General features: G+C 56.7%; 1 protein-coding gene across 1 annotated transcript in view; it reads left to right on the forward strand.

Moving 5' to 3' along the window:
• The window catches only part of ADCY3 (adenylate cyclase 3), a 90887-nt gene that overhangs the window by 65551 nt on the left and 1534 nt on the right, over positions 1 to 23802 (forward strand). Inside the window, 18 exon segments of the mRNA XM_039238292.1 lie at positions 3719 to 3849; positions 4344 to 4455; positions 4565 to 4692; positions 5752 to 5910; positions 6646 to 6823; positions 11110 to 11238; positions 12763 to 12905; positions 13043 to 13204; positions 14791 to 14878; positions 15676 to 15792; positions 17677 to 17930; positions 18164 to 18229; positions 19650 to 19731; positions 20449 to 20607; positions 21124 to 21270; positions 21797 to 21916; positions 22890 to 23013; positions 23636 to 23760. Of these exon segments, the coding sequence (XP_039094223.1) occupies positions 3719 to 3849; positions 4344 to 4455; positions 4565 to 4692; positions 5752 to 5910; positions 6646 to 6823; positions 11110 to 11238; positions 12763 to 12905; positions 13043 to 13204; positions 14791 to 14878; positions 15676 to 15792; positions 17677 to 17930; positions 18164 to 18229; positions 19650 to 19731; positions 20449 to 20607; positions 21124 to 21270; positions 21797 to 21916; positions 22890 to 23013; positions 23636 to 23760 (2424 nt within the window).

A 23802-nucleotide genomic window follows, 5' to 3' on the forward strand; every position in this document is an offset into this window, starting at 1 on the left:
CACTTCTGAAGTTCCGTAATCTTCCATCTGAAGGATGCGTCCCAGTTAAATGAGCCTCTGGCTGAGCATTTGGGCCACTTAGTCTTTTCCATGAGTGTAAGTGAGGGTGCAATGGAATTCTTGCACACACATCTTTTTACTTTTCTTGGATTATTTCCGTTGGAAGAATTCCCAGGAGAGCCATTAATGGGTCAGAGGCTCAGAACATTCTTATGGCTTCTGAAATATATAGTAGTTACTATTTTAGGAAGAGCGGGCTCTGCCTCTATGCTGGGGAGGCTAAGCCACGTCCCCCAGCTGCTCTGGGTGGTCCTGCACCCGTGAAGACGTCTGGCTGTGGTTTCAGAGAAAGTGGGACCATGGTCAGGGGCATGGGACACCTCACAGGGCTAGTCTGCCTCCAGGGGAGCCCCGAGAGGCTCTTCCGGAGCGACAGGGTCTGGGAGGGCAGGGGAGGCCTCACCGCGCCGGTGATGGCTGCTGGGGTGGCCAGGCGGGTTGGCTGGGAGCCCAGGATGGCACTGTGACTTTCCCAGCCCTTGACGTCCCACGCCCCCTGCCGGCTCACACACCTGAGTGGCCTCTTCCCCGGGCTGGGGGGTCCCCCCCATACTCCTCACACACCTGCCTCTTCCTCCCCTTAGCGAGTACCTGCGTGGACACCTGGCGGGGTGTAGGGGTGAGAAGGAGAGGTGGGGGAGGGGGGAGAGAAAGGCTGAGACATGCATGGAAGCCCGGACCCTTGTTCATATCTCTCTCATCATTGTGCCGGGACCGGACAGAGCCGGGCCTGGCACAAGTGATGCCAAGGACTTTTTGCTCACTTAGGTGCCCCATGAGGACTCTTAACCTGCAAGAGGTGGCCAACTTCAAAGCCCAAAGGGAGTTTAGGCCTCGTCTTCCTGCGATCCCTGCTTTCCCCACACCCTCAGTAACACGCCACCTGAGCTGACAGAAGAGCTGTGATACACTGAACACTTGCTGTGTGTGGGCACCGTTCTTAGTGCCTTGGGCTCAGGGTCACTTCGTCCTCCTCTCCCAACGAGGAAAGCAAGGCACAGGGGAGTTAGCAGCGGCCTGCTGTCACACAGTGACTTAGTGGCAGTGCAAGGAACTGAGTGAGCTCGGCCGTGGGGCCCAAAGCCCACGCTCTTAACCGCCACACCCTCCGGTCCCTGCTGGCCTCTCACAGACCAGCGCCTGGCACTCGGGCCTGGGCTGGGACCCTGGGATTCCTGCCCCAGCACTCGCTGCCACCTCCCAGCCGCCTCCCCCCACCCCTCAGGCTGCCTTGAGTGCCTGCAGGACCCCAGCTCTCTCTGGCTTTTCTTGAAAATCCTCCTGGAGGCTCATGCCCTTCCTAAGCTGAGCACTTTCTCCAAAGTGCCTGGGTTTAGTTCGGTTTTGGAAGCCCCTTGCCACACACGGGCCAGGTGTGCCCGGGTGCAGGGTCTGGGAGGCCCCATTGCTGCTTCCTGGGCTCAGGTGGGGGTTCTAACACTGGGCTTATTTTGGCTTCTCATTCCCCTGTGATGATGTTGCTAGAAAGGCTTGTAGCTGCGGGGGAGACAGCTGTGGAAACAGAAGAATGTGGTGATCGCCCTAAGTGCCAGGCATGCCGGGCTGAGGGGGCCTCGCCTCCTAACAACGGTGTGACTTCCCACAGGAGGCCTGCTTCTCCCCACAGAAATGGGGATAAGTGACAAGGACCTTCCTGTGGTGCGATGGGTGAGCGGGCGGGGGCTCTGGTCCCAGGCTCTCCAGGAGCAGAAGGGACGGGGCTGTCCTGCAGCAGAGCTGACTTCTCCTGGAGGAAGTGAGGCCCCAGCCGTCTGGCTTCTGGGGGGCCAGGGGCCTGGGCTCCAGGGAGCCTTTTAGCTGCCCGCCGCCCCTGGAGGAGAGGAGCAGAACCTCCCCACCTTCGTTCTCCTGCCTCAGAGAAGGTGTGTTTAAAATACAGGTAGAGCTGGGCTCTCTGGCCTCAGGGCCCGCTGACCACAACGGAGAACAGCAGCCGGGGGGCCCCTCACCCTGCCCAGGCCCCTGGTGAGGGGCGAGGTCCCCCACTCTTGTACTCACCCGGCTGGCGTCCCTGCCAAGCCCCTGCTCCTCTGGGGTCTGGCAACACGCGGACGGGCCCCGGGCAGCGGCCGTGGTTTAGCACCCAGGTGGCTCGGGCAGCGGCCCTCCCCCGCCGCCCGCCTTCCTCCTCCCTGTCCGTCCGCCGCCCTGGGCGGCACGCAGCCTGCTCTCGGAACCGCTCCACCACCGGGCTCGGACCCTGCCGAGCCTCGGTCCCCAGTCTTGTCTCTGTCCCCTCCCGTACTTCTCTCGCTTGCCGCGCCCCCCAGGCCTCCGCTCAGCCTCACTGCAGCCACACTTCCCGCCTCCCTCCTGCAAACCCCAGCCTGAGCTGTGACCTCAGGTTTCTCCCATCGTCACCTGGCCCCCATCCTGGGGCACAGGGCTCCCGGCTCTGGCTTCAACCCCTCGCGCCTCTTCCCAGGGACTGTCTCCTGTCCCCCTTTCCCTGTGCTCAGCCCACGAGCCAGCTCGGCGTCTGTCTGCCGTGCGCCCCAGATGTGCCCTGGTTCTCCCTCGCCTCTCTCTCCTCCTCTGTTCCTTACGTCAGAGACCGCACCTTCCGCCCAGGGGCCCAACCACAGGCCTGTCCCGCCTGCTTGGGGCAAGCCATCCCCCAGCCCCGCTTTGCCCAGATGACTGCTCACTGGTCACCCAGCCCGCCTCCCATGTCACAGCCCTCGGCCCTGGTCCCTCTCCGCAGCTTTCAGGAAGGGGCTCCCCGTTCCTTGCCTGGCACATGAGGCCTTCAGGATGTGAACCAGGGGTCAGCAGACGTTTTCTGGAAGGGGCCAGAAAAGCCCTTTCGGTTTTGCAGCAACCCGACTCTGTCGGAGCAAGGAAGCAGCCATAGGTGACGTGGGGTAGGGGTGGGGGCCCACAGGACTTCATCTGCGAGCCGCAGCAGCCTGGTCTGGCCTGCAGGTGGCAGTGTGTGGACCCCCATCCAGACCTAGCCATGGGGCTACGGAGTGCCTGGTCCTGCCCCCGCGGGAACCCCCTCAGGTCCCGGGTCTCTGTCCCCCGATTGCCCCCAACACCCCCAGCTGACTCTGACGCCTTGCGTCTTGTTACTGTCTCCCTTGTCTTGGTACTTACCGTACCCCACTGCGGTGGGCACACTCGCCCACCCCCCCATGAGACCCTCAGCCCCGTAGGGCAGAGACGCCTCGTCTTGTGGCATCGGCCCGCTGCAGCCTGCTGCCTGGCGCCTAGCGGGTCTTCAGTCACGCTCAGTCAGAATTCTCGGGCGATCGCGCTGTGCAAGGTGGGGTGGGTGACCCAGGTCCTGACCTTGGGGGCTCCCATTGCGGGGGACAATGTTCCACATAGGAACTGTCCCCTTCCCTGTGGCACTGAGGACACTCGGGACCAAGCATGGGTTCCTTCCTGGGTTTCTGACTCCCGTCAGGGCCCTGAAGGTGCGCAGTCACGACCCCGAGCCTGTTGCCCTGGGCCTCGGGCTGCTTCCCAGTGTGGGGCCTGCGCTGTAAGGCCCCTGTGGAGGGTCAGCTGGTTCCTGGCTGACGTGTGTCACCGGGATCGGGGTGTTTCTTCCCAGAAGTACCCAAACCTGCCCCTGGAAGGGTGCAGACCAGACCCCGCTTCTCCACTAACCCTCTCCCCCTCCTCCCAGGAGAACCTTATGCTTTCCATCCTGCCCAAGCACGTGGCTGACGAGATGCTGAAGGACATGAAGAAGGACGAGAGCCAAAAAGACCAGCAGCAGTTCAACACCATGTACATGTACCGCCACGAGAATGTCAGGTGCGCCGGCCTGTGGGCCTGGGCTCCGAGTGCAGCACAGACTCGAGAGACTTCCCCCAGGGACTAGAAGCTAGGCCGTGGCTGCAGCGTGAGCCTCGGCCCCTGTGGGAGCAGTCTTGCGGACAGATGCCGGGCCGAGCCAGCTAGGCCACGGGGTAGGACCCCCTCATTGTACACGTCACCCAGAGTGGGGAGGTGACGTCTGTGAGGTCCCCCGGCCGTCCAGGATAGCACTGGGGCTAGCAGCTGTGTTCCTACTGGGAGAGGGGACTTCATCCTGGGGCCAGGAGCAGGCAGCCTCGGGGAGGGAGGCCCACGAGGAGAAACTCAACGTCAGAGCCCCAAATTCGCCCAGAAGTGCCAGGGTCTCGCTGCTTTGGGGTCGCCCCCCCCCCCCCCCCCCCCCCCCGCCGCCATGGTCCTAGGGCAGGAGCTGGCGGCCGAGCTGGCACGCTGTCTGGAGCCTCATGGCGGCGCCCTCCCTCCCCTCACAGCATCCTCTTTGCGGACATCGTGGGCTTCACGCAGCTGTCTTCTGCCTGCAGCGCCCAGGAGCTCGTGAAGCTGCTCAACGAGCTCTTTGCCCGCTTTGACAAGCTGGCGGCCGTGAGTGCCCGGCCCCCCTGGGCTGCCAGGGCGGGGGCTCCCCCCACGGGTGCACGTGCTCGGCCCCCTGCCCGCCCTCCGTGCCCCACAGCACACCCTGTTCTTTCAGAAATACCACCAGCTGCGGATTAAGATCCTGGGCGACTGCTACTACTGCATCTGCGGCCTGCCCGACTACCGGGAAGACCACGCCGTCTGATCCATCCTCATGGGGCTCGCCATGGTGGAGGCCATCTCGTGAGTGGGGGCCCCTGGGGGAGGGGGAAGGGACTGCGGGAGGGGGGGCTCGGCGCACCCCAGGCCCCCACGTCCTGTGCGTGCTGTGTTGGCCCCGGGCAGCTCAGTCCCCGGCTCTGGGAAGTGGGGACGTGGCTCACCTCCCTTGCCGGCTGAGAGGCTGGAAGCCTGGGCCTCCGAGGGGCCCAGCCTGCGTCCACTATTGTTTCCCGGAGCCGTGGCAGTCATGGTGAAGGCTATCACACCTCCTCACACTGGTTAGGAGTCCCCCCCAGGCGCCCCGTCCCTTCTCTCCATGTTTTCTCGCTGTGAACCTCCAGGCCCATCTCAGGTCAGAAAGTCCCCGTGTGGCAGTGATGCGAGGCGGCAGAGGTGGGACCAGAGCCCTGGACTCTGCTCCAGGCTCCCAGCAGGGGCGCCTGCCTCCACCCCTGGGAGCTGGGAGGACCCTGCCCTCTTCCCCCTCTCCCTCCGCATCACTGCCACATTGCGGGCGGCCTGGGGGCCCTAGCAGGCAGGCCTTGACTGGGATCAGGCCTCAGGAGGGAACGGGGCTCCTTGCTGAGGTTCCCCCCAACCCCCCCAAGTAGGGTGGAGGCCGGGGTGGGGGGGGGGGGGGTGACACCTTGCCACTAGAGGGCGCTTTTGCATTGGAGCTCCTGGCTTGGAGCGTCTCTGACGTCGGCCTTAGAAACAAATGATGTGCTGGCGGTGTGGGGGAGGGGGCAGGTCAGTATCAGTCACCTCCACTTTTCTGCTGCACATGGGTGCCTGGCACGGTGCTGGCACAGGTAGACGCGGGGAGGTAGCACCTGTTAGTCTGTTTCCTGCCTGCACCCCATCACGCTGGCTTGGAGTGTGAGCCTGGGCCCAGGCCAACCTGCTGGACCCCTGGCCGCAGGTCACTCAGCTCCCGTGCAGTCAGAGAGCTGTGGGGTACCCAGCAGTCCCCTCTGCCTGGGGCAGGAACGCCCGTGCAGGATTCTTCCTGAAGGGCACAGAGGGCTGGCCACCACGCTGCGGCCATGCTTGACCCTCCTTTCCGTGTGTGCCTGGCAGGTACGTGCGGGAGAAGACGAAGACTGGGGTGGACATGCGTGTCGGGGTGCACACGGGCACCGTGCTGGGGGGCGTTCTGGGCCAGAAGCGCTGGCAGTATGACGTGTGGTCCACTGACGTCACGGTGGCCAACAAGATGGAGGCCGGTGGCATCCCCGGGTGAGCAAGCATCTCCTTCCCAGGGGGCGGGCATGGGAGCTGAGGGAGGGGACTGTCCGTCCCTCGCGCCTGGGGCTCAGCCCGGAGACACCCAGGAGCAGTGTTCTTCCTCGGGCACCTGCCTCCTTGCCCTGCACCCAGCTGCCTCCTGCCTGGGCCTCTGCAGCAGAGTCCTCGTCCCCTTCCTCTCCTTGAGGGGCCACAGACGGCAGCATGGCCGTGGCCGCTTCGAAGTCTCCCCACGGGGCCCTGAGCTAGAGGAACGGGCTCTGAGGCGGTGCACACCAGCTCGAGCCCCTTCACACCGTCAGCCGGTCAGGCGGACAGGCCCAGGACGCAGAGGGACCTTCCCCGCCCGGGCCAGGGAGTGGCCCTCGTCAGGGTTTGCCCCCTCAGTGGTGACTCTCCCGAGACGGGTAGCTCCCCTCTGAGAGCAGGTGGGAGCCATGTGAGGTGCGTAGCAGCAGGAGCTCACCAAGAGCCCAGAGCGGCCTTGTACGTTCCTAACCGGGCTCGGTGCTCGGGGCAGCCTGAGCACGTGTCCTTCCTGTTGCGTGGATGTAGCGCCGAAGCCCAGAGGGGCGGGTGCCGCAGGGCCCGCACAGCCCAGTTAGCGCCGGGGCGCCCCCTGCCGGGGGGCTCTGGTGGCACACACCTCCCCACCTCCTCGGGAGCCGTGGGTCTCGGGTGGCCCGGCCGTCCACTGACGGTCCCGGGCGTTTTGCTGCCGTCCAGACGCGTGCACATCTCCCAGAGCACCTTGGACTGCCTAAAGGGCGAGTTCGACGTGGAGCCGGGTGACGGGGGCAGCCGCTGTGAGTACCTGGACGAGAAGGGCATCGAGACCTACCTCATCATCGCGTCCAAGCCAGAGGTGAAGAAAACAGCCGCCCAGCACGGCCTCGATGGCCTGGTGAGTCCCCTGCCTGCCCCAGACAGGACACGGAAAGGCGGGGTTCGGGAAGCGGGGCCTGGGGAAGAGCGGGCGGGGTCATGGGGGCACCCTCGCAGGGGGAAGTGGGCTCCTGGGGGAGTGGCGCATGTGGCTCCCGGCAAGCTGACGGTAAGTAGCACATCACAGGGGAGGTGCCCGGAGGTGTGTGGCAGTCAGGACAGCAGCTGGCTAGGGAAGGGCTCCCGGCATTGGGGAGGCGGTCAGAGCCATGGGAGACATGTGGGCGCCCAGGGACAGAGTTCGCGGAGCGGGTGAGGATGTCAGGGGCCGGCAGTGAGGTCGGCTTGGCCACGGGGGAGAACTGAGCTGGGAAGGTTTGCTGGGTGGGAAATGAGAAGAGAACGGGATGGAAGCAGTGAGGCCGTCCTGCCGCCCCGGCCTCTGTGCTGATTTCCTGCATCTCATCAGACCCAGTGCCCTCAGCAGCTGCCCCAGGCTTTTCGCGCCCATCACCAGCCTCCTGGCGTCTGGTTAGAAGCCACCAGTGTCTGCTGCAGAAATTGAGCCGTCTGTCCTCCTCTGCTGAGCCTGGAAGTGATTTTACTCCTCACAGCTTTGCACCTAAACACCCCACCAGTCGTGGGTGTTTAACAGTTTAAGGGTTTGGTGCTTCCAGAGGTGGCAGGTTGAGACGATCCCATGGCTGAGGCTTTGTCTCGTGATGCCTAAGGCAGGGCTTGAGCTGGTCTGGTGAGGTTTCACGACCCTTGTGAAGTCTCGAAAGAAAACTAGACACCTTCTCCCCTCCCCCAAGGGTACGTGATGACTAGCAAATCAAACAGAACATTCATCTGTTAAATCGCATTGCGACCACTATTTAGTGAGTACTTCTGTTTCTCCGTTATTTCCCATAATCCTCAAGACAGCCCTGTGAGAAGGGGGCTGCAGTCATACCCACTTTAAATTTTTTTTTTAATTTTTTTTTTAATGTTTTATTTATTTCTAGGAGAGAGAGAGAGACAGTGTGAGCAGGGGAGGGTCAGAGAGAGAGGGAGTCACAGACTGAAATAGGCTCCAGGCTCTGAGCTGGCAGTCAGCACAGAGCCCGACGCGGGGCTCGAACCCACGAACCGCGAGATCATGACCTAAGCGAAAGTCGGACGCTTAACCGACTAAGCCACCCAGGCGCCCCTCATACCCACTTTACAGAGGAGGAAACTGAGGCCCAGAACTTTGCGTAAGTTGCAGATCTAGTGGGGGGCATAGCAGGGCCCTGCTCCCAACCTGCCAACCACCCCGAGACCCAGAAATGTGGGGCCCCCCATGTGAAGGAGTTCACACGGACTCGGCCCTGGGAGGGATACACAGTAGGCACCACCTCACTCCCAAGGAATTTTAAATCCCACCCGGTGCCAGTCTTAAAGCAAAGGACGGTTCAAGCTATTTTGCTCTGCATGTGAAGTCTGAGCTACAATTAAATGCTCCAAGGAACTCAGAAAACTAGGAAGCTGTTTTTTCAGAAAATTAGGAACTAAGACTTAACCTTGCCAACAGAATTAACAAGTTCATTCATATTTGGAAGAGTGCTACGTGGGGAACTTTAATATATTCACTGGAACAAATTAAAATGTATCTTCAAAGCTGTTCTATAAGACAGTAATTGACGATAATTTAAGAAATCAGCTACTTTTGTAAGGAGGTAGGAAGTTTGTAACTTCTGGCATATACAATTCTTAATAAATTGAGAGATGTTATTCCTTTCAAAAATCACCCACAAATTTGGTTTCACTAGGGGCCACCTTGAAGTCACAAAGCAGTAAATAAGTCTTTTGGGACAGTACTCATTCTGGTCGGTTCTAATCTTGTATTTCATTTTGCTTCTTTCGATAAGCCTTGTGTGGTGTGTCCTTTGACTCAGGGGTGGTCCTCGGCCCCTGATGCTCCTCTGAGGGTGCAGATGAGGGGCCTGGGGGGCCTGGGCAGAGCCCCATCTCTCTGCCGCTGTTGTCCTTGAGCCATTATGCAACTTGCAAATGAGAGAAAAGTTGAGTCTGTGGTTGTGTCGCTTCAAACAGCAGCTCCAAAGCTCTGAGCGAGTGGGAAGGGCCCGTGCCGAGGACGCTGCCACACAGCACGGAGCTCAGGCGTTGGTGGTCGGGAGCACACAGTCTTCTTTTTAAGTCCACCATCGCACGAGAGAGCCGCGCTGTTTCCGGTGGAAACATGAACGGTGTTCTCTTTTTAACACTTCTTTCCGTGACATTTTAGGACGAAACATACATTTCTTTTTTTTTTTTTTAATGTTTTCTTTCTTTCTTTCTTTTTTTTTTCAATGTTTTATTTATTTCTAGGAGAGAGACAGAGAGACAGCGTGAGCAGGGGAGGGTCAGAGAGAGAGGGAGTCACAGACTGAAACAGGCTCCAGGCTCTGAGCTGGCAGTCAGCACAGAGCTCGACGCGGGGCTCGAACCCACGATCCGCGAGATCACGACCTAAGCGAAAGTCGGACGCTTAACCGACTAAGCCACCCAGGTGCCCCGAAACATACATTTCTTGAAGTAGAAGTCTGGGTTCAGGTTTCTGCACGTGGAAAGCTTTTACCCCCACTCACCACCTACCACCTGCCACCCACCCCTGGAGGGCACCCTCCCCACCCGGCTCTGTAATCACCTTTGGGTTTATTCATTTGAAAGACAGGACTGTGATAGGTCACAGTTGTAACCTCATCCCTGTAATTATTAGCGAGGCTGGACGCTTACCATGGTTGTCAGCCAGGTGTTTTCTTCTGTTGCCTGTGCTTTGTGTGGCCTCTGAGGGCCCTGTCCCCTCTCTGCTCTGCAGGGCTCTTTGCTTATTAGAGAAGTGAGCCCTGGCTCATGCGGCAGTCAGCAAGCATCAGCTGGGCGTCCGCCACATGCCGGCGCTGCTGCGACTCAGGGAACTCGAGCCTTCAGCTGTGGTCAGGAGCCCACGCCTCCTGTCTCCTCTGCACGGCGGTGTGGCTCGTGCAGATGACCATTGTTCAGGAAGTCACCATTGGTGCACGCGGATAAGGCGATGTTCACCTACTCCACCGTCACGGGGGCAGAAGCCGTAGCGTGTGGACAGTGTGGGGGGTGCCGCATGGGATGTGGGGGGACAGCGGGAAGAAGGAAGGAAGCTGGTGAGAGGTGCTCTTTGGGAAGTCACAGGGGCAAACACAGTTCTGTTTGCAGAAATCTGTCCCCGTGTTTTATCTGGATAAAGTGACAGGGAGGGGAGTGAGGAGAACCCTCGCGATGAGTCCTTCCCGGGTGTTAAAAAGCTTCCAGATCTCCCCTTGTTGTCAGACCCACCCCGTCTCGCTGTCTCACATGCCATCTCTGACGGCGCCCAGGTTTCCACCTCGGCCCCAGCTGTGCCTGCCCTCGCCCCGTGGCCCCTGTAAGTGTCCACCTGCACAGACATGGGGCAGCTCGGTCCCCAGGTCGGAGGCCCAGCGCCTGCCGGTCCCTCTGCCCTCCTGTCTCCATCGGCGACAAGTTCATTCTTTCAACAGCTCAAGCACGTGCTCGAGCCCTCTCTTCACGGCGGCCCTGACCTCCCGGCCAGTGCTCAGGCTTCTCCCTCTTCCCGGGGGCCTCTGTCCCAACAGAGCCACGTGACTCAGTCCTTCAGGCCTTCCGTGACCTCCTCCTCACTGTCCCACTCTCCGGCGACCCTGTGCCCCTTTCCTGCTTGATGTCTCCCCAGAGCACTTACGCCCTTACGCACTGCAGTAACTTTACTTACTTCCCTGTTGTCTGCCTTTCCTCAGTGGAGCATGAGCCATCCCAGCCAGGACATGCTGTGTCTCCCCAGAAGTGAGAGCAGTCCCTGTCACCGAGCAGGGACTCCGTAGGCACTTGTTGGCCTGTGTTACAGTGTTTAACTTACTCTGTCAAGGAAAAGCACTTAATCACTGGGGACACGGGCTTGTGGAGTTTATTCAGACTTTCGGAAGACATTCGACAGGCTCTCCACCAAAAAAGCCTCTGTGAATCACTGTGTCAAGTTACTGTTTTAGAAATAGGAGTTGGAACAGTAGGCTCTTTGTCTTTGAATAATTTTACTAGTAGAAAAAAATACCAGGAAAGTGCAGCAGCATTTTACACTTCACGTTCTAGAGGAAGAGTCCAACAGTGATATTTCTGTCTACAGGCTTCTAAACTCTAGTGGGAAGATTCCAGGCTGATAGTAAGTAGGCCAACCAGGTCTGCCGGGGCAGGTAGGCGGCTGTGACCGGTGTGTCCAGTGCCCCTGACGGCCACTTCTTTCCGCCGCAGGCCCTGCCGAATGGCGCGCCGGCTTCCTCAAAGCCCAGCTCTCCCACCCTCATTGAGACCAAGGAGCCCAACGGAAGCATCCACACCAGTGGCTCCAAGTCGGAGGGGGCCGAGGAGCAGGAGGCCCAGGTGTGTGGGCCGAGGCCCGGGCTGTGGGCAGGGTGTGGCGCAGGGGGAGGTTGCTGCGGGGGTGGGAGACCGGCCTGGGCTCTTTCCTTTTTACCAGTGTCACCTTGGGCGTCACCTCCTGCCCTGGTTCCGCTGTCTTCTCTGTAGTTACTGGGGTGAAGGGGGGCACGTCCCAGGAGGTGCTCCCCTCGGAGGCCTTGTCTACCTCCTCTGTCCCGGAATCCTGTGGCTTTGAGGGCAACGAGGACGTCCATGGAAGATTCCGTATGGTCCAACTGTGACTGTTCTGGAAGCGAGACTTCAGGGTGGGCCCACCTCTCTGGCGAGGTCCAGATTCCACAAGTGCCATGAACAGACGGTGCAAGGGGTGGTTTGCTGAGGAATTAACCTGCTTTCCCCCCTGAAGACAGGGTCCATCTTGGGACAGCATCCCATGCCCACTCAGTGATAAAGGCAGGTCTTGGGAGACGGGGGTCTCTGCCTTGCTCAGGCGAGCCTGTCGGCAGCACCCCCATTCTCACTGCTGGGGGGTGGGGGTCGGGGGGCGGACATACTGCCCCGGTGCCTGAGATGAGGGGGCCGCAGAGCAAGAGGGGAGACAGGGCTGAAAGTTCACGGAGGTTTTCGGGATCACCGTGACATTCGGCAACTTTTCTCTGTCGTGATCTCCTTGATAGAGTGTGGAAATGTAGACCCTTCGTACCTCGTTAACAAGGACGCAGACCCTTTCAGCGGCCTGTGATCTTTCTGTCCTCACGATTAGCCACGCTCCCCAGTGTACACTTCAGGGACAGAGGTTCTCGGTGCTGGAATAGACCTTCCGCGTTGTTTTACAGAGGTGAAGGCTGGAGCTGGGGAACATGAGTGACTTGGGATCAGATTGTCAGCCAGTGGCACGCCCGAGCTGAGGACCGGGCTGTCTTGGTTCTGGCTTCCAGATGCTCTTGGACCCAAACAGACAGCTCTAATGGGCCCGGTCTCAGTTACCATTTGGGTCGATGGCCATGTAATCACAGTCTGGACTCATACTTTTGGAGCTGTTGTTTTTCCTCTGTGACGGGGAGTTAAAATGGTAGAAGTAACCCAACCCCACCACCCCACTCATGACAAGGTGCTCCTTCTTCTCCCAGCACTTTCCCCCTCAGAACTTCCACCCCCCCTAAGGAACCGGACGTACACACCTTAATGCCCTAGGGTTGGGGGTCATCCCATCCCCGGGGACGCCAATGTACATGGCTGTGTGGCCCCCCTCCTCGTAGTGGCCCCAGCAGTGGTCTAACATCCCTGGGTGTCTTCCTCGGGGCCAGCGGCTGCTGCCCCATGTGCTGCACTTAGTGCCTGGTCATTGCAGAGCCGGGGGGCCTGAGCTTGGGTCCAGGCCCAAGCCAGACGGAGCCGGTGGGGGCATGGGGAAGACTTCCTGTAAAGTGGTGCCTAGAGCCAAGAGCTTAGTCCTCCTGAGTGTGATCCCTTCTGCCCCCCATCCCCTCTTCCTCTCCTCCAACCCCATGCACTGCCTTGCAGGCGGACAACCCCTCGTTCCCCAACCCGCGCCGGAGGCTGCGCCTTCAGGACCTGGCTGATCGGGTGGTGGACGCCTCTGAGGACGAGCATGAGCTCAACCAGCTACTTAACGAGGCCCTGCTTGAGCGAGAGTCTGCCCAGGTGTAAGTGGCTTCTCTGCACATACCTTGTAGGCTGTAACTTGGGCTTCAGGAAGTTAGCCGTCTCCAGTGGGGTCCCTTCCTGTCAGGCCAAGGCAGATGTGACATCTGTGTTTTGTGGGGCCGTGTTTCCACTGCAGAGTGAAGAAGAGAAACACCTTCCTTCTTTCCATGCGGTTCATGGACCCCGAGATGGAAACCCGCTACTCCGTGGAGAAGGAGAAGCAGAGTGGGGCCGCCTTTAGCTGCTCCTGCGTCGTTCTGCTCTGTACGGCCCTGGTGGAGATACTAATCGACCCCTGGTGAGGAGGGCCTAGTAGGAGCTGGGAGGCCAGGAAAGGGCGAAGGTGATGACCTACCGAGGCCAGAGGCATAAAGGGTGTGGGTGCATCACTTGGAGCCTGACGTCTTGCCTCAGTGGAACAGCCCCAGCTGATCTCAGGCCCAGGTGTTGCTGGGACTGGACCCCCTTCCTTCTCTCTCCTCTGGGGCTCCAAACAGCACTAGCCTCAAAACCAGGACGGAGAGAGCTAAGGGGCAGAGAGGGGTTGCAGAGGGTGGAGGTGTTGGCTGTGCGGGCCTGAGTGGTCTTGGGACAAGGAGACAGAAGATGGGGATGCTCTTCAACCTGTCATCAAGGCAGATCTGGCTTCCTGTTCTTGCCTCATCTTAGAAGGTGGATTTTAAGCTCTGGGCACAAACGGATAGAGCTCTGCACACGGCAGCAGGTCCCCTGGGGCAGGGGGTCTTCTGGAGTCCTTGCCCCAACTGTTGAGGCCCAAGTAATGGACAGCAGCCCCCGCTCCCCGTGGCCCATCAGCAGCTCCCTCCTGCACAGGGTTCCCCCTCTGAAGGGAGGCGGGGTGGAGCCCTGTCCCAGCTATAGTTGGGGGAACCGTTAGGAGCCTTGGACTTAGCCGCAGGTTTAGACACGGCCTCGCTGCCTATCAGTTGTATGGCTGTGTCTCTAAGGTTCCCAAAGCATCCGGTTACTCGCCGGTAAAGCGAAAGATGACGATGGTAATAACACTTTGAAGATCATAATGCGCCCTCCTAACTCGCAGGGTTGTTGTAAGGAGCAAATCTGTTCATTCGCCGCACAGGTATTTACTGGCTGCTCTGTCCCGGCGCTGAGGTCTAGGGGCGTGCGGTGAGCACAGTGTACAAACAGTCCTGCTCTCATGGAACTTCCATTCTAGTGCGGGGGTGGGGGGGAGACAGATGTGAACAACTGAATGATCAAAACATGTATGCAGGCGGGCGAGTGGCGTGGGTAACAGGCGAAGAAGGGAGCCGGGAGTGCTGGTGGCGAGCGTGGCCGTGCCTGCGTTTGCGTAGAGCGTGGGCACAGCAGCCTCGCTGACGGGGCGATCTTCAGTAAAGACCAAAAATCAGGCGCCTGCCTGGCAACAGAGGTTTCTAGAAACCAGATGGTGGGGGGTGTGAGTACCGGGAGGATTTAGAGACCCTGACTTTCTGGGTATTGAGAAGGTGGGTGTGGAAGTCCCTGCTCAGCCGTGAAGCTCGATGCGGTCGGCAGAGGGGAGGTCTTGCGGACCTTGGCAGCAGGGGAGCGGCTCTGTCCCCCGCTGTCCCTTCACGGCAGGGTGCTCATTCCTAAGATGCCCATGTTCTGCTGGGCCCTGGCCAGGGCATCTGTGTGCCAGCAACAGCTACTGCTGGGGAGGGCTGCACCCACCCAGGCCCTGCCCCCAGGGCCTCCGTCCCGTCTCTGCAGCAGGAGACAGGGCTCCGTGGTGTCTCGTGAATGTTTCAGGTGCCAGCACGGAGAGCCCACCCTTCTTCCTCCTTCTTTCCTGTCCTGGCCCTTCACCTGATCTCACTGACCTGTCTGCTCCCCTCTCTAATTGTCGCCTCCTTGTCACAGGCTGATGACAAACTACATGACCTTTGTGGTTGGGGAGGTTCTCATTCTGATCCTGACTGTCTGCTCATTGGCCGCCATCTTTCCCCGGGTAAGAGCAGCCTTCCCTTGGGCTCCGAAGGCCTCTCCAAGTGCAGGTGGTGCCGGCATCCCATCAAATCCTGACAAATACGCTGGCCTCGCTAGGACGGGGCAGGCATTTACCCACTCGTTCCTTTATCCCACACCAGTCATTTATTCACTCCAGCTGAGCAAGCCTGGGTGCGTAAGCCAGAGCCCGGACAAACGGGGACCTGTGTAGAAAAACAGTGGACAGTTGGCCCCAGATGTGAAGCACAGGGAGAGCCAGACAAAGGGACTGAGATGTTCTATAAGAACCAGGTTTTGAAAAAAAAAAAAAAAAAAAAGAACCAGGTTTTGATCAGAATAACCAGAGCAAAGCAGTGTTTTAGGGAAGGGAGTCTAGCAGGTGGCTTGCTGGGTAACTTGCAGGATTTAGGGTACACTGACCCAGGAAAGGCGGGAGCAGCCAGGCAAAGATAGCCGGCCCTGGAAATTGTTCCCTGACGTGGCTTTGCTGCTCGGCCTTGGGTTGCTGGCTGGCGCTGCCCACAGCCTCCTGGGCTGGTCTCTGGGGTCTGCTCCAGAAAGGGCTCCAGTATCTCGAGGCCCTGCTGTGTCACAGACGCCTCCAGTGGGGCTGATACAGAGCCTCGGGTTCCTGCGCTACCTCCTCAGGTCTGCTGGTCAGTTTTTGGTTGACTCATGGGCAGAGGACTACTTTCTACAGTCCCGGGAGGTAGGGGAACAGCCAGAGTCATTAGCAGCCATATTTACGGGAGAAAAGACTGTCAAAGGTTCATGGCCCCTGAAATCCCATTCTTCTAGGCCTTTCCTAAGAAACTGGTGGCCTTCTCGACTTGGATCGACCGGACCCGCTGGGCCAGGAACACCTGGGCCATGTTAGCCATCTTCATTCTGGTTATGGCCAATGTCGTGGACATGGTGAGTTCCTACTGTCCTTGTAGAAGGGACACTCTCAGTGGAGAAAGGCTTCTGTGTTGGCCAGTGTGAGTGGTTTGTCAACTAGTCCTCCACCACTAGACCTGGCTTAGTTTCCTAAACAGGTTATCTTGGCCAAATGGAGGGGGTCTTCTATTCCAGAAACCTGAGACTGACCTGTTGCCCCAGCTTCTTGCTCTCCCAGAGTCCCAGAGCCCGACACCATGCTTCAGATCCCGTGTTGGATGTTGACTCGTTTAATCTAACACCCCTAAGACGTGTTGGTACCACCAAGGCTCAGAGAGGTCAATTCACTTGTTTTAGGTCATACAGCCAGTAAGTGACAGAGGAAGGGATTGAGCAGTTCTAAATCCCAACCCTGTGAAGAAACTCTCCATCTCGCTGCTCAAGGGGCACAATACTTGTACGTGTTCTGCATATGTTAAGTGTTCCCTACAGTGTGGTGAGTGCCAGGTATCCAGGAGGACCAGGGAGGTAAACCCGTCCCACTAAAGGAGCTCTCCTGTGTGGCCTTCGTACATTTGAACGTTGCCAGACCTTCCTAGAGCCAAAATGGCTGGGGGCAGACATATCATCTTTGCCGCTCTCTTCAATTCACCGAGAAGCTGCCGGTCCAGGCGGCAGCCAGATGCTTTCCTGGGGGAGAGAACAGCAGTCGGAAGCCCAGATCTGTTAATTCAGAGCTGCCAGTCATTTGCTGAGCATCGGCAGCTTGGAGCTGTCATTGACTTTCTTGTCATTGGTCACGGCTCCCAACAATTTTGGCAGTATGATATACATGCTCTTAAAAAGTCCTGCTTTTTCTAAATAAGTGTTGTATCACTTGCTTTATTTTCTTTAACGATTTAAGCACAGGAGGGAAAAAACCTCACCATGGAGACCGGATCTGGTAGTAGTGTAGATGAAAAAGCCCTAAGGCCTATGGAGCCCGAGTCCAGCTAGAAGGCAAAGGTGGGGCTCCCGAACCTGACAGACCCCTGGTCGCACAGTGCGTGCGCGCAGGGAGGAGAAGCCCCAGGCCCCTTGTGTGTCTGAACCTGCCTGGAGCCGGGTCTGGGGACTGCTGATTAACAGGGGCATGGACAGCTGGAGCGCCTGTCGCCAGTGGGGGGGTGGGGGTGGGGGGGACCAGGGCAGTATGAAAACTTTCCACGTGCTGAGAACTTCCCCAAAGCCAGATAAGCCTCAGTGGTGAAAGTTACAGAAAGTGGGTTTGATTCAGATTATGGATGCACTTTCCCTGGAGTCCCTGTGCTCGGCAGCAGGACTGGAGAAATGGAAATGTTTGCGTGGAGCCTGGCTGCCAGCACAGTGACGCGGTTCAGGAACCCCCCCCGCCCCCCGACTTAAGCAACAGTGTGACGTGGGCGAGAGCATCTGTATTCCCCAGTAGACTCCGTCTCCTTTCCTCCCAGACTCTTGGGGTTCTGAGTCCTTTGGCTTCAGCCCTTTGAGAGATGCGACCGGGAAGTACGGATCCCCCTACTTCACTGCCATCTTGGCCCTATTGATTGAGAGCATCTGTATTTGAAACTGGAAAACTGGACCCCCAGCTCTGGCTTTACCACTTGCCCATTGTGCTGCTTGGTGCGAGTCCCCCCTCTTTGAGTTTTCTTTACAAAGGTGGCAATGCCAAAAACACTGGAATTTCATAAACATCAAATGAGGTGTGGTTAAGCTCTTAGTAGGCATTACTGGCTTTTGTACTGCTCCTTGGTGAATTTTCCCATCTTTCAGTGTTTCTGAGGGAGCCGTGCGAAGCGGCAGCTGAATGGACAGTGCTGTGCCACAGCCGTCTCTGACCGTTGTCCGCTGTCCCCCTGTCCCCTCTGTTCTCCCCGCGGCTGCCACGGTCCTCCCCTCCAGCTTAGCTGTCTGCAGTACTACACGGGACCAGTCAATGGCACTGCAGGAGTGGAGGATGGCTGCGTAGAGAACCCCAAGTATTACAACTACGTCGCCGTGCTGTCCCTCATCGCCACCATCATGCTGGTGCAGGTCAGCCACATGGTGAAGCTCACGCTCATGCTGCTCGTCACGGGTGCCGTGGCCGTCATTAACATCTATGCCTGGTGCCCCATCTTTGATGAATACGACCGCAAACGTTTCCAGGAACATGGGTAAGATGAAGCCTGTTTTGGGGTCTGTTTTATCTCCTTCCTCCCACCCCCAAGTCTCCACCTCAGGGTCATGGGCCTTGGCCTCCTCAGAGGCTTGTATAGGAATCGGGGTTCTTGGCTTCTCACAGATACGCCTCTGAGATCCTTTCCATTCTTGATGAGTGGAAGATCACGGCTACCTCCGTGCTCTTGTGCTCAGGTGGGGCCTGAGTGTGCGGTTATCTGTCCAACAGCTTTCCCGTGGTCGCCTTAGAGAAGATGCAGATATTTTCCACCCCTGGGCTTAATGGCACTGACAGGTAAGGGCGGCTGCTTTCCCCTTTTGGTCTGTGTTTGGTCTCCCTTTCTTCTAGAAACAAGACCATGATCTCACTCCTTCAGAGGCACACAATGTGGGATAGTTACTAGAGCAGTATGTGCTTTTTTAAAGGGGTGGGCCTGGAGGAGAGGTAGAATGACTCGGGGATGGGCCTGGCCGTTATGGCCTATCTGGGATCAGAGAGCAAACCACATCAGCAGCAGAGTGGTTTACGGGGTGCGTTGGAGGCTGGGTTCAGGTGAGGGGAGAGGGAACAAACAGCCAAGTGGATGTGATAGCTGCATTTAACTGGCCGCCAGGACCGCAGCAAAATGAGGAGGAAGAAGCACTGCACCTGATCTAGAAGGTGTGGATTCTTCCCCAGCCACAGTAGTGCTCTCTGGGGCTGCAGGCAGGCCATTGTTTGAGTCTATTTCACATCTTGAGGAGGATAGTGGACTAGAAGTTCTCCAAGGTCTCTTCTAGCTCTAAAGTTTTAGAATTTTATGGTTCAGTGCCTTGACTAGACTTTCATGTAAGTTTAAAAAAAAATTACCTAACAGAATTAGGGCAGAAGAATAGACCCTTTCACAAAAGAAGAAATCTAAATGGCCACTTATAAATGAAAGGCATTCACATAATCAAGGAAACGAAAATTAGGACCATGACAAAAGACTATTAAACACCTACAGTTTCTCTAGAGCTAAGTCTGGTAATATCAAGAACGATGGTAGCACACACACACTCCTGATGGGAGTGTGAGTTGGTACAACCATTTTAGAAAACAATTTGGAGTTAGTGAAGTTGCAAAAAGACTCATGACCCAGCAATTCTACTGCTCCGTACATTCCTTACAGAAATCCATGCACATCTGTATATCACAGATGTGTGTGCAGAAACATCCAGTCATGTTGTTCATCATAGCTACACATGCACGCGTGCAAAGCAGATGAAAACCACCCAGAGCCCATCAACAGCAAATAGGTATACAAACTGTGACCTACTCATGCAGTAGGCTACTATGCAGTAATGGAAACGTTAGCTCCGTACAAAAATGTGAAGTTATAAAAAAGCATGCTAAAGCGGTGCCTTAGCTCATCACTGCGATGCTCCTCTCTCCTTTCTCCAGAGGCTTCCATGGCTGTACTTACTTCTGTTATCAATCAGTTGATGCAGTGTTTACTAAACATCTGGGGAGTAGCTCTGGTGTGGATTCCAGGAGTGGCCAGGGCTGGGTGCCTATTAGGAGCCCAGTGATTAAGAAATATTTACCTCTGAGTTCGGACTTGATGTGAAGGTGCTTAAGGAACTGGGAGAAGTTTCTGGAGCCCAGGGTGACAGGAAAGGCACAGCCCAGTTGGAGGGAATGAATCTGCCTTCCAAGATGGCAGCATGGGTCAATGAATTACTCTGCCCCACAGGCTGCCCCTGGTGCCTTCTAAGTACTCCATGACAGTGATGATCTTCATCATGATGCTGAGCTTTTACTACTTCTCACGCCATGTAAGTGCCCACACGCCCTCCTCTCCTGTCTTTGCGCACAACCCATCAGGGTCTCCTGAGAAAGGAGTCTCAGGATCTAAGAACACCGGCTCCTCAGGAGTGTTGGTTTCCCTTACCCAATGTAGCATGTGGCCCTGGCCAAGCCATCACCCCTCCTTTGTCTGGTTTCCTCCCTTGTAATATAAGGAGAACAGTTCTTTACCTCTTCTGACTTCCTCCAGCATGCTGAAGCAAGCACACAGTGGAGGCATAAAAGCTTGGAGAAAATCTGTTTCTGAACCAGAAGAGGAAGGGAAAGAAGCTGATGAAGTTTTGTTTGGTTAATACGAAGAAGAAAAATAAAGAGCACAGAGGGAGAGGGTGAAGTAGCTCCATGTTAGCCCAAGTGCCCCCCAGTGGCTTGCCAGGGAAAGTACAGCCTTCCCAAGCCACTTCTTGGCCAAATGGAACCTGCCGGAAACAGGGACTCCACGCTGGGCTAGCTTTCCATTGCTGCTCCCCTCCCCCAGGCCAACATAGATCTGTAGCTAGAATTAGGTCCCAGAAAGCCCCACATATCCAGGAGGCCTCTCAGAGCTGGAGTCCTCACTATAGCTGCAGGGTGGCCTTTTCAGTAGGTGAGCCTCTCTGGGTCTTCCTTCCATTCAAATTCCCTCTTCTTCATCTTTCCATCAAATGGTCAGCTAAAGCACACACCTTGCCTGTGCCTGTCCACAGGTGGAAAAATTGGCACGGACACTGTTCTTGTGGAAGATTGAGGTTCATGACCAGAAGGAACGCGTCTACGAGATGCGGCGCTGGAATGAGGCCTTGGTCACCAACATGCTGCCTGAGCATGTGGCACGCCATTTCCTGGGGTCCAAGAAGAGAGATGAGGTGAGGGGTGGCCTCACCCTATAGCCCGCAGCCATAAGGCTGTGTGTTGTCTGGCTTTCTGCCAGGGAGCCCCTCTGGACCCAAGGTCTTCTCATGAGCTGGTTCCAGTCTAGGCAGGGCTGTGCCCAAGCAGCAATTGCAACATAAGCAAAAGGGAAATTTCACAGGCTTTTGGTAGCACTTCAACCTGTGGGCCACACATCACCGGAAAGCCCCATTTCAGATGAGGCCTTGGCTAGAGCTCCCCTGTCACCTGTCATCTCCTCGCATAGAAGCATTCTCCCGCCTCACTTCCCAACTCCATCCCACCCGCTTTCTCAAAGCTAGGACTGTTCCAGAGACTAGAGAAACTTTTTACTTCTTCAAAGATGTGATGATCTACTTCCTTATAGTTCAAAGCTGGAATAACCAGAGAGGTATCCGTAAGCTGAGTACACCAGTCATGGGAGAGCTTCATTTCTGTGGCACACTGTTCATCAGCATTTCTTTGAGCACTTTGGCCCTGCCTCTTTTTAGGAGCTGTACAGCCAGTCTTATGATGAGATTGGAGTCATGTTTGCCTCCTTACCCAACTTCGCTGATTTCTACACAGAGGAGAGCATCAATAATGGTGGCATTGAGTGTCTGCGCTTCCTCAATGAGATCATCTCAGACTTTGATTCCGTGAGTCCCTGTCCTGGCCCTGAGCCAGCTCACTCCGGATTACACCCCAGGACCTGCTGCAGAAGTCAGAAGCTATAGTTATTGTAGCTGCTCCACTTTTCTGGATGGGCCCCTCCCCGTAACGTAGGAGCTCCTACAGCCTGGTGCGTCTGGGTGGGCAGAAAGGAGCCTGGAAACTGCCTGCAAATTCATGGCATGACTGGCCCTGGGGTCCCTCGGATTCTTCCCACCCTCAAATTGAGATCCAGTAAAATTAGGTAACTTGTATGTCAAGGAAAATGCTTTTACACAGATGCCCAACCACTCTTGGGAACTGGCAGTTTTGTCCCATGTTAAGGATACAGAAACTGAGGCTCATCAGGAAGTTTGCTCAAGATCACATGGCTGATAATCAGCAGAACAGATCAAGCTCTTTTAGGAAAGCATCTCGTGGATGTCTTGTGGGGTTGTAAACAGGAACATCTGTCACTTAGTTGACTCATCTATCCCCAGGGATTGACGTTTCTCTCTTTAATATTGGCCCCAGCTCCTGGACAATCCTAAGTTCCGGGTCATCACCAAGATCAAAACCATCGGCAGCACCTATATGGCAGCTTCAGGAGTCACCCCAGACGTCAACACCAATGGCTTCGCCAGCTCCAACAAGGTAGCTAACTGTCTCCGTGGCTGGAGACGGGGCTCTGCCTCCCGAGGCAAGCAAGAAAGCAGCCCGCATGCACACGTGTGAAACAGGAAGCTACGAGGGTAGCTGATGCTACCTAGTACTGGCTGCACCAAGGGGTCACACACACCATTAGCACTATGCAACGCAGATTTAAAATCGGGTTTATTGGCAAAGTTTCACGAGCAGAGAAATAGTAGGACACACAAGCCCTCTATCAATCACTTGCACCGCTTAGCCCAGGTGTAAGCTGCTTCAACTGTGGCCATGCTCCCTTCATGTTCTATTCTTCAAAAGAACTGGGGAGTAGAAACCACCTAATTAGGTAACAATGAAGACATCCAGGTTCGGAAGTGTGATTAGAAAAGGGTTCTTCAGAGCTCATCAGCTGGCATTGGCCTGTTGTTGAATCAGACCTGTGCACCTAGCCGCTTAGCTAGCTCATTCTAGGAGAGAGGAGCTGTGGGGGCCCTGGTCCCAAGAGCTCTTCTTAAACTATTATTTTATCTTATACCTGTCCTGTACTGTGTAAGTATTGCTACCGTCTCCACTCTACGGATGAGGTTAAAGAAACGCATCTAAGATGGTTCATGACCCTTAAGCGCTCACCTAGTTCAGGAATCAAAGTGAGGCCAGCTATCTCAAAATAACAAGACCAGGTTCAGGCAAGGTGGTGATGAGGCAGGACTCCCGATCAGCTAACATGGCAGACAGGAAGTGACTCGGCTGGACAGTATTTGGCTTCCCCACCACCACCCAGGCTTTGCCCTGGACCCAAAGGGACCCAGGTGATGTGTCAGTGACATACAGAGGTAGAGGTCACAGACCCGTCTGTGGGAGGAAGTGGAGAATAAGGCCTTTAACACGTAGCTGTAGGAAGTCACCTTGAGAATACTGTGAAGGGGAGGCAGGTGCCCACACTGGCTCCTGCTGCCCTCACCCCCACTCCCTGGCACAGGAGGAAAAGTCTGACCGGGAGCGCTGGCAGCACCTGGCCGACCTGGCTGACTTCGCCCTGGCCATGAAGGATACGCTCACCAACATCAACAACCAGTCCTTCAACAACTTCATGCTGCGCATAGGTAAGGGTTTCAGGCTTGTCTGCTCCGCTGCATGCTCCTCTGACGTAAGGGACTCAGATCGGCCCTGAGGAATTTAGGTCAGGGAGGGTCACATAGTCACAGTGCTGGGACCTCAGGAACCTCTTCCAGCTGACCGGACTGTACATCTGACGAAATGACAGCTGTCTGCGTCCTCTGCCGTTGACAGCTAGAAGCGGCTTTCCGAGTCCGGCTGGGAAGTTAGGCTATTTCCCCAAGCAGCCTTGTATGCCTACCAAGGCCTTTGCTGCCTCCGTCCAGCATGTTAGGAGTTGCTGTCACCTGCTGCCCTGACTGGGGGTGGGGGCAGGGGGTGTTCACTTGAGGTACCAGGTATGTGTCACAACTGTCAACGTCCACGCTGCATAGGTCAGTGAGCATATTGGGGACGGCTGACCTTTGCCGATGACAGGATAAACTGGAGACATACCTGCCCTCTGGTGGCTTAGAGACCAGCTTCAGGAGGAGCAGGTTACAGACCTAGGAGCTTTGTGGTTGGGGTCATGTGGTCAATTCTCTGGGAGAGGAGGTGGTGGCTTCTGAAATGGGATAATGACAAAATATGTCACATGTGGCTGTGCTTAACTTTATGCTTCTACACCAGGCATGAACAAAGGTGGGGTACTGGCTGGGGTCATTGGAGCCCGGAAACCACACTATGACATCTGGGGCAATACAGTCAACGTAGCCAGCAGGATGGAGTCCACAGGGGTCATGGGCAACATTCAGGTACGTCCAGCAAGAGAGCAGAGCGTGTGCTCAGACCCAGGG

This window comes from Hyaena hyaena, unplaced genomic scaffold (assembly GCF_003009895.1).
Source record: "Hyaena hyaena isolate Hyena2069 unplaced genomic scaffold, ASM300989v1 scaffold_138, whole genome shotgun sequence".
NCBI lineage: Eukaryota > Metazoa > Chordata > Mammalia > Carnivora > Hyaenidae > Hyaena > Hyaena hyaena.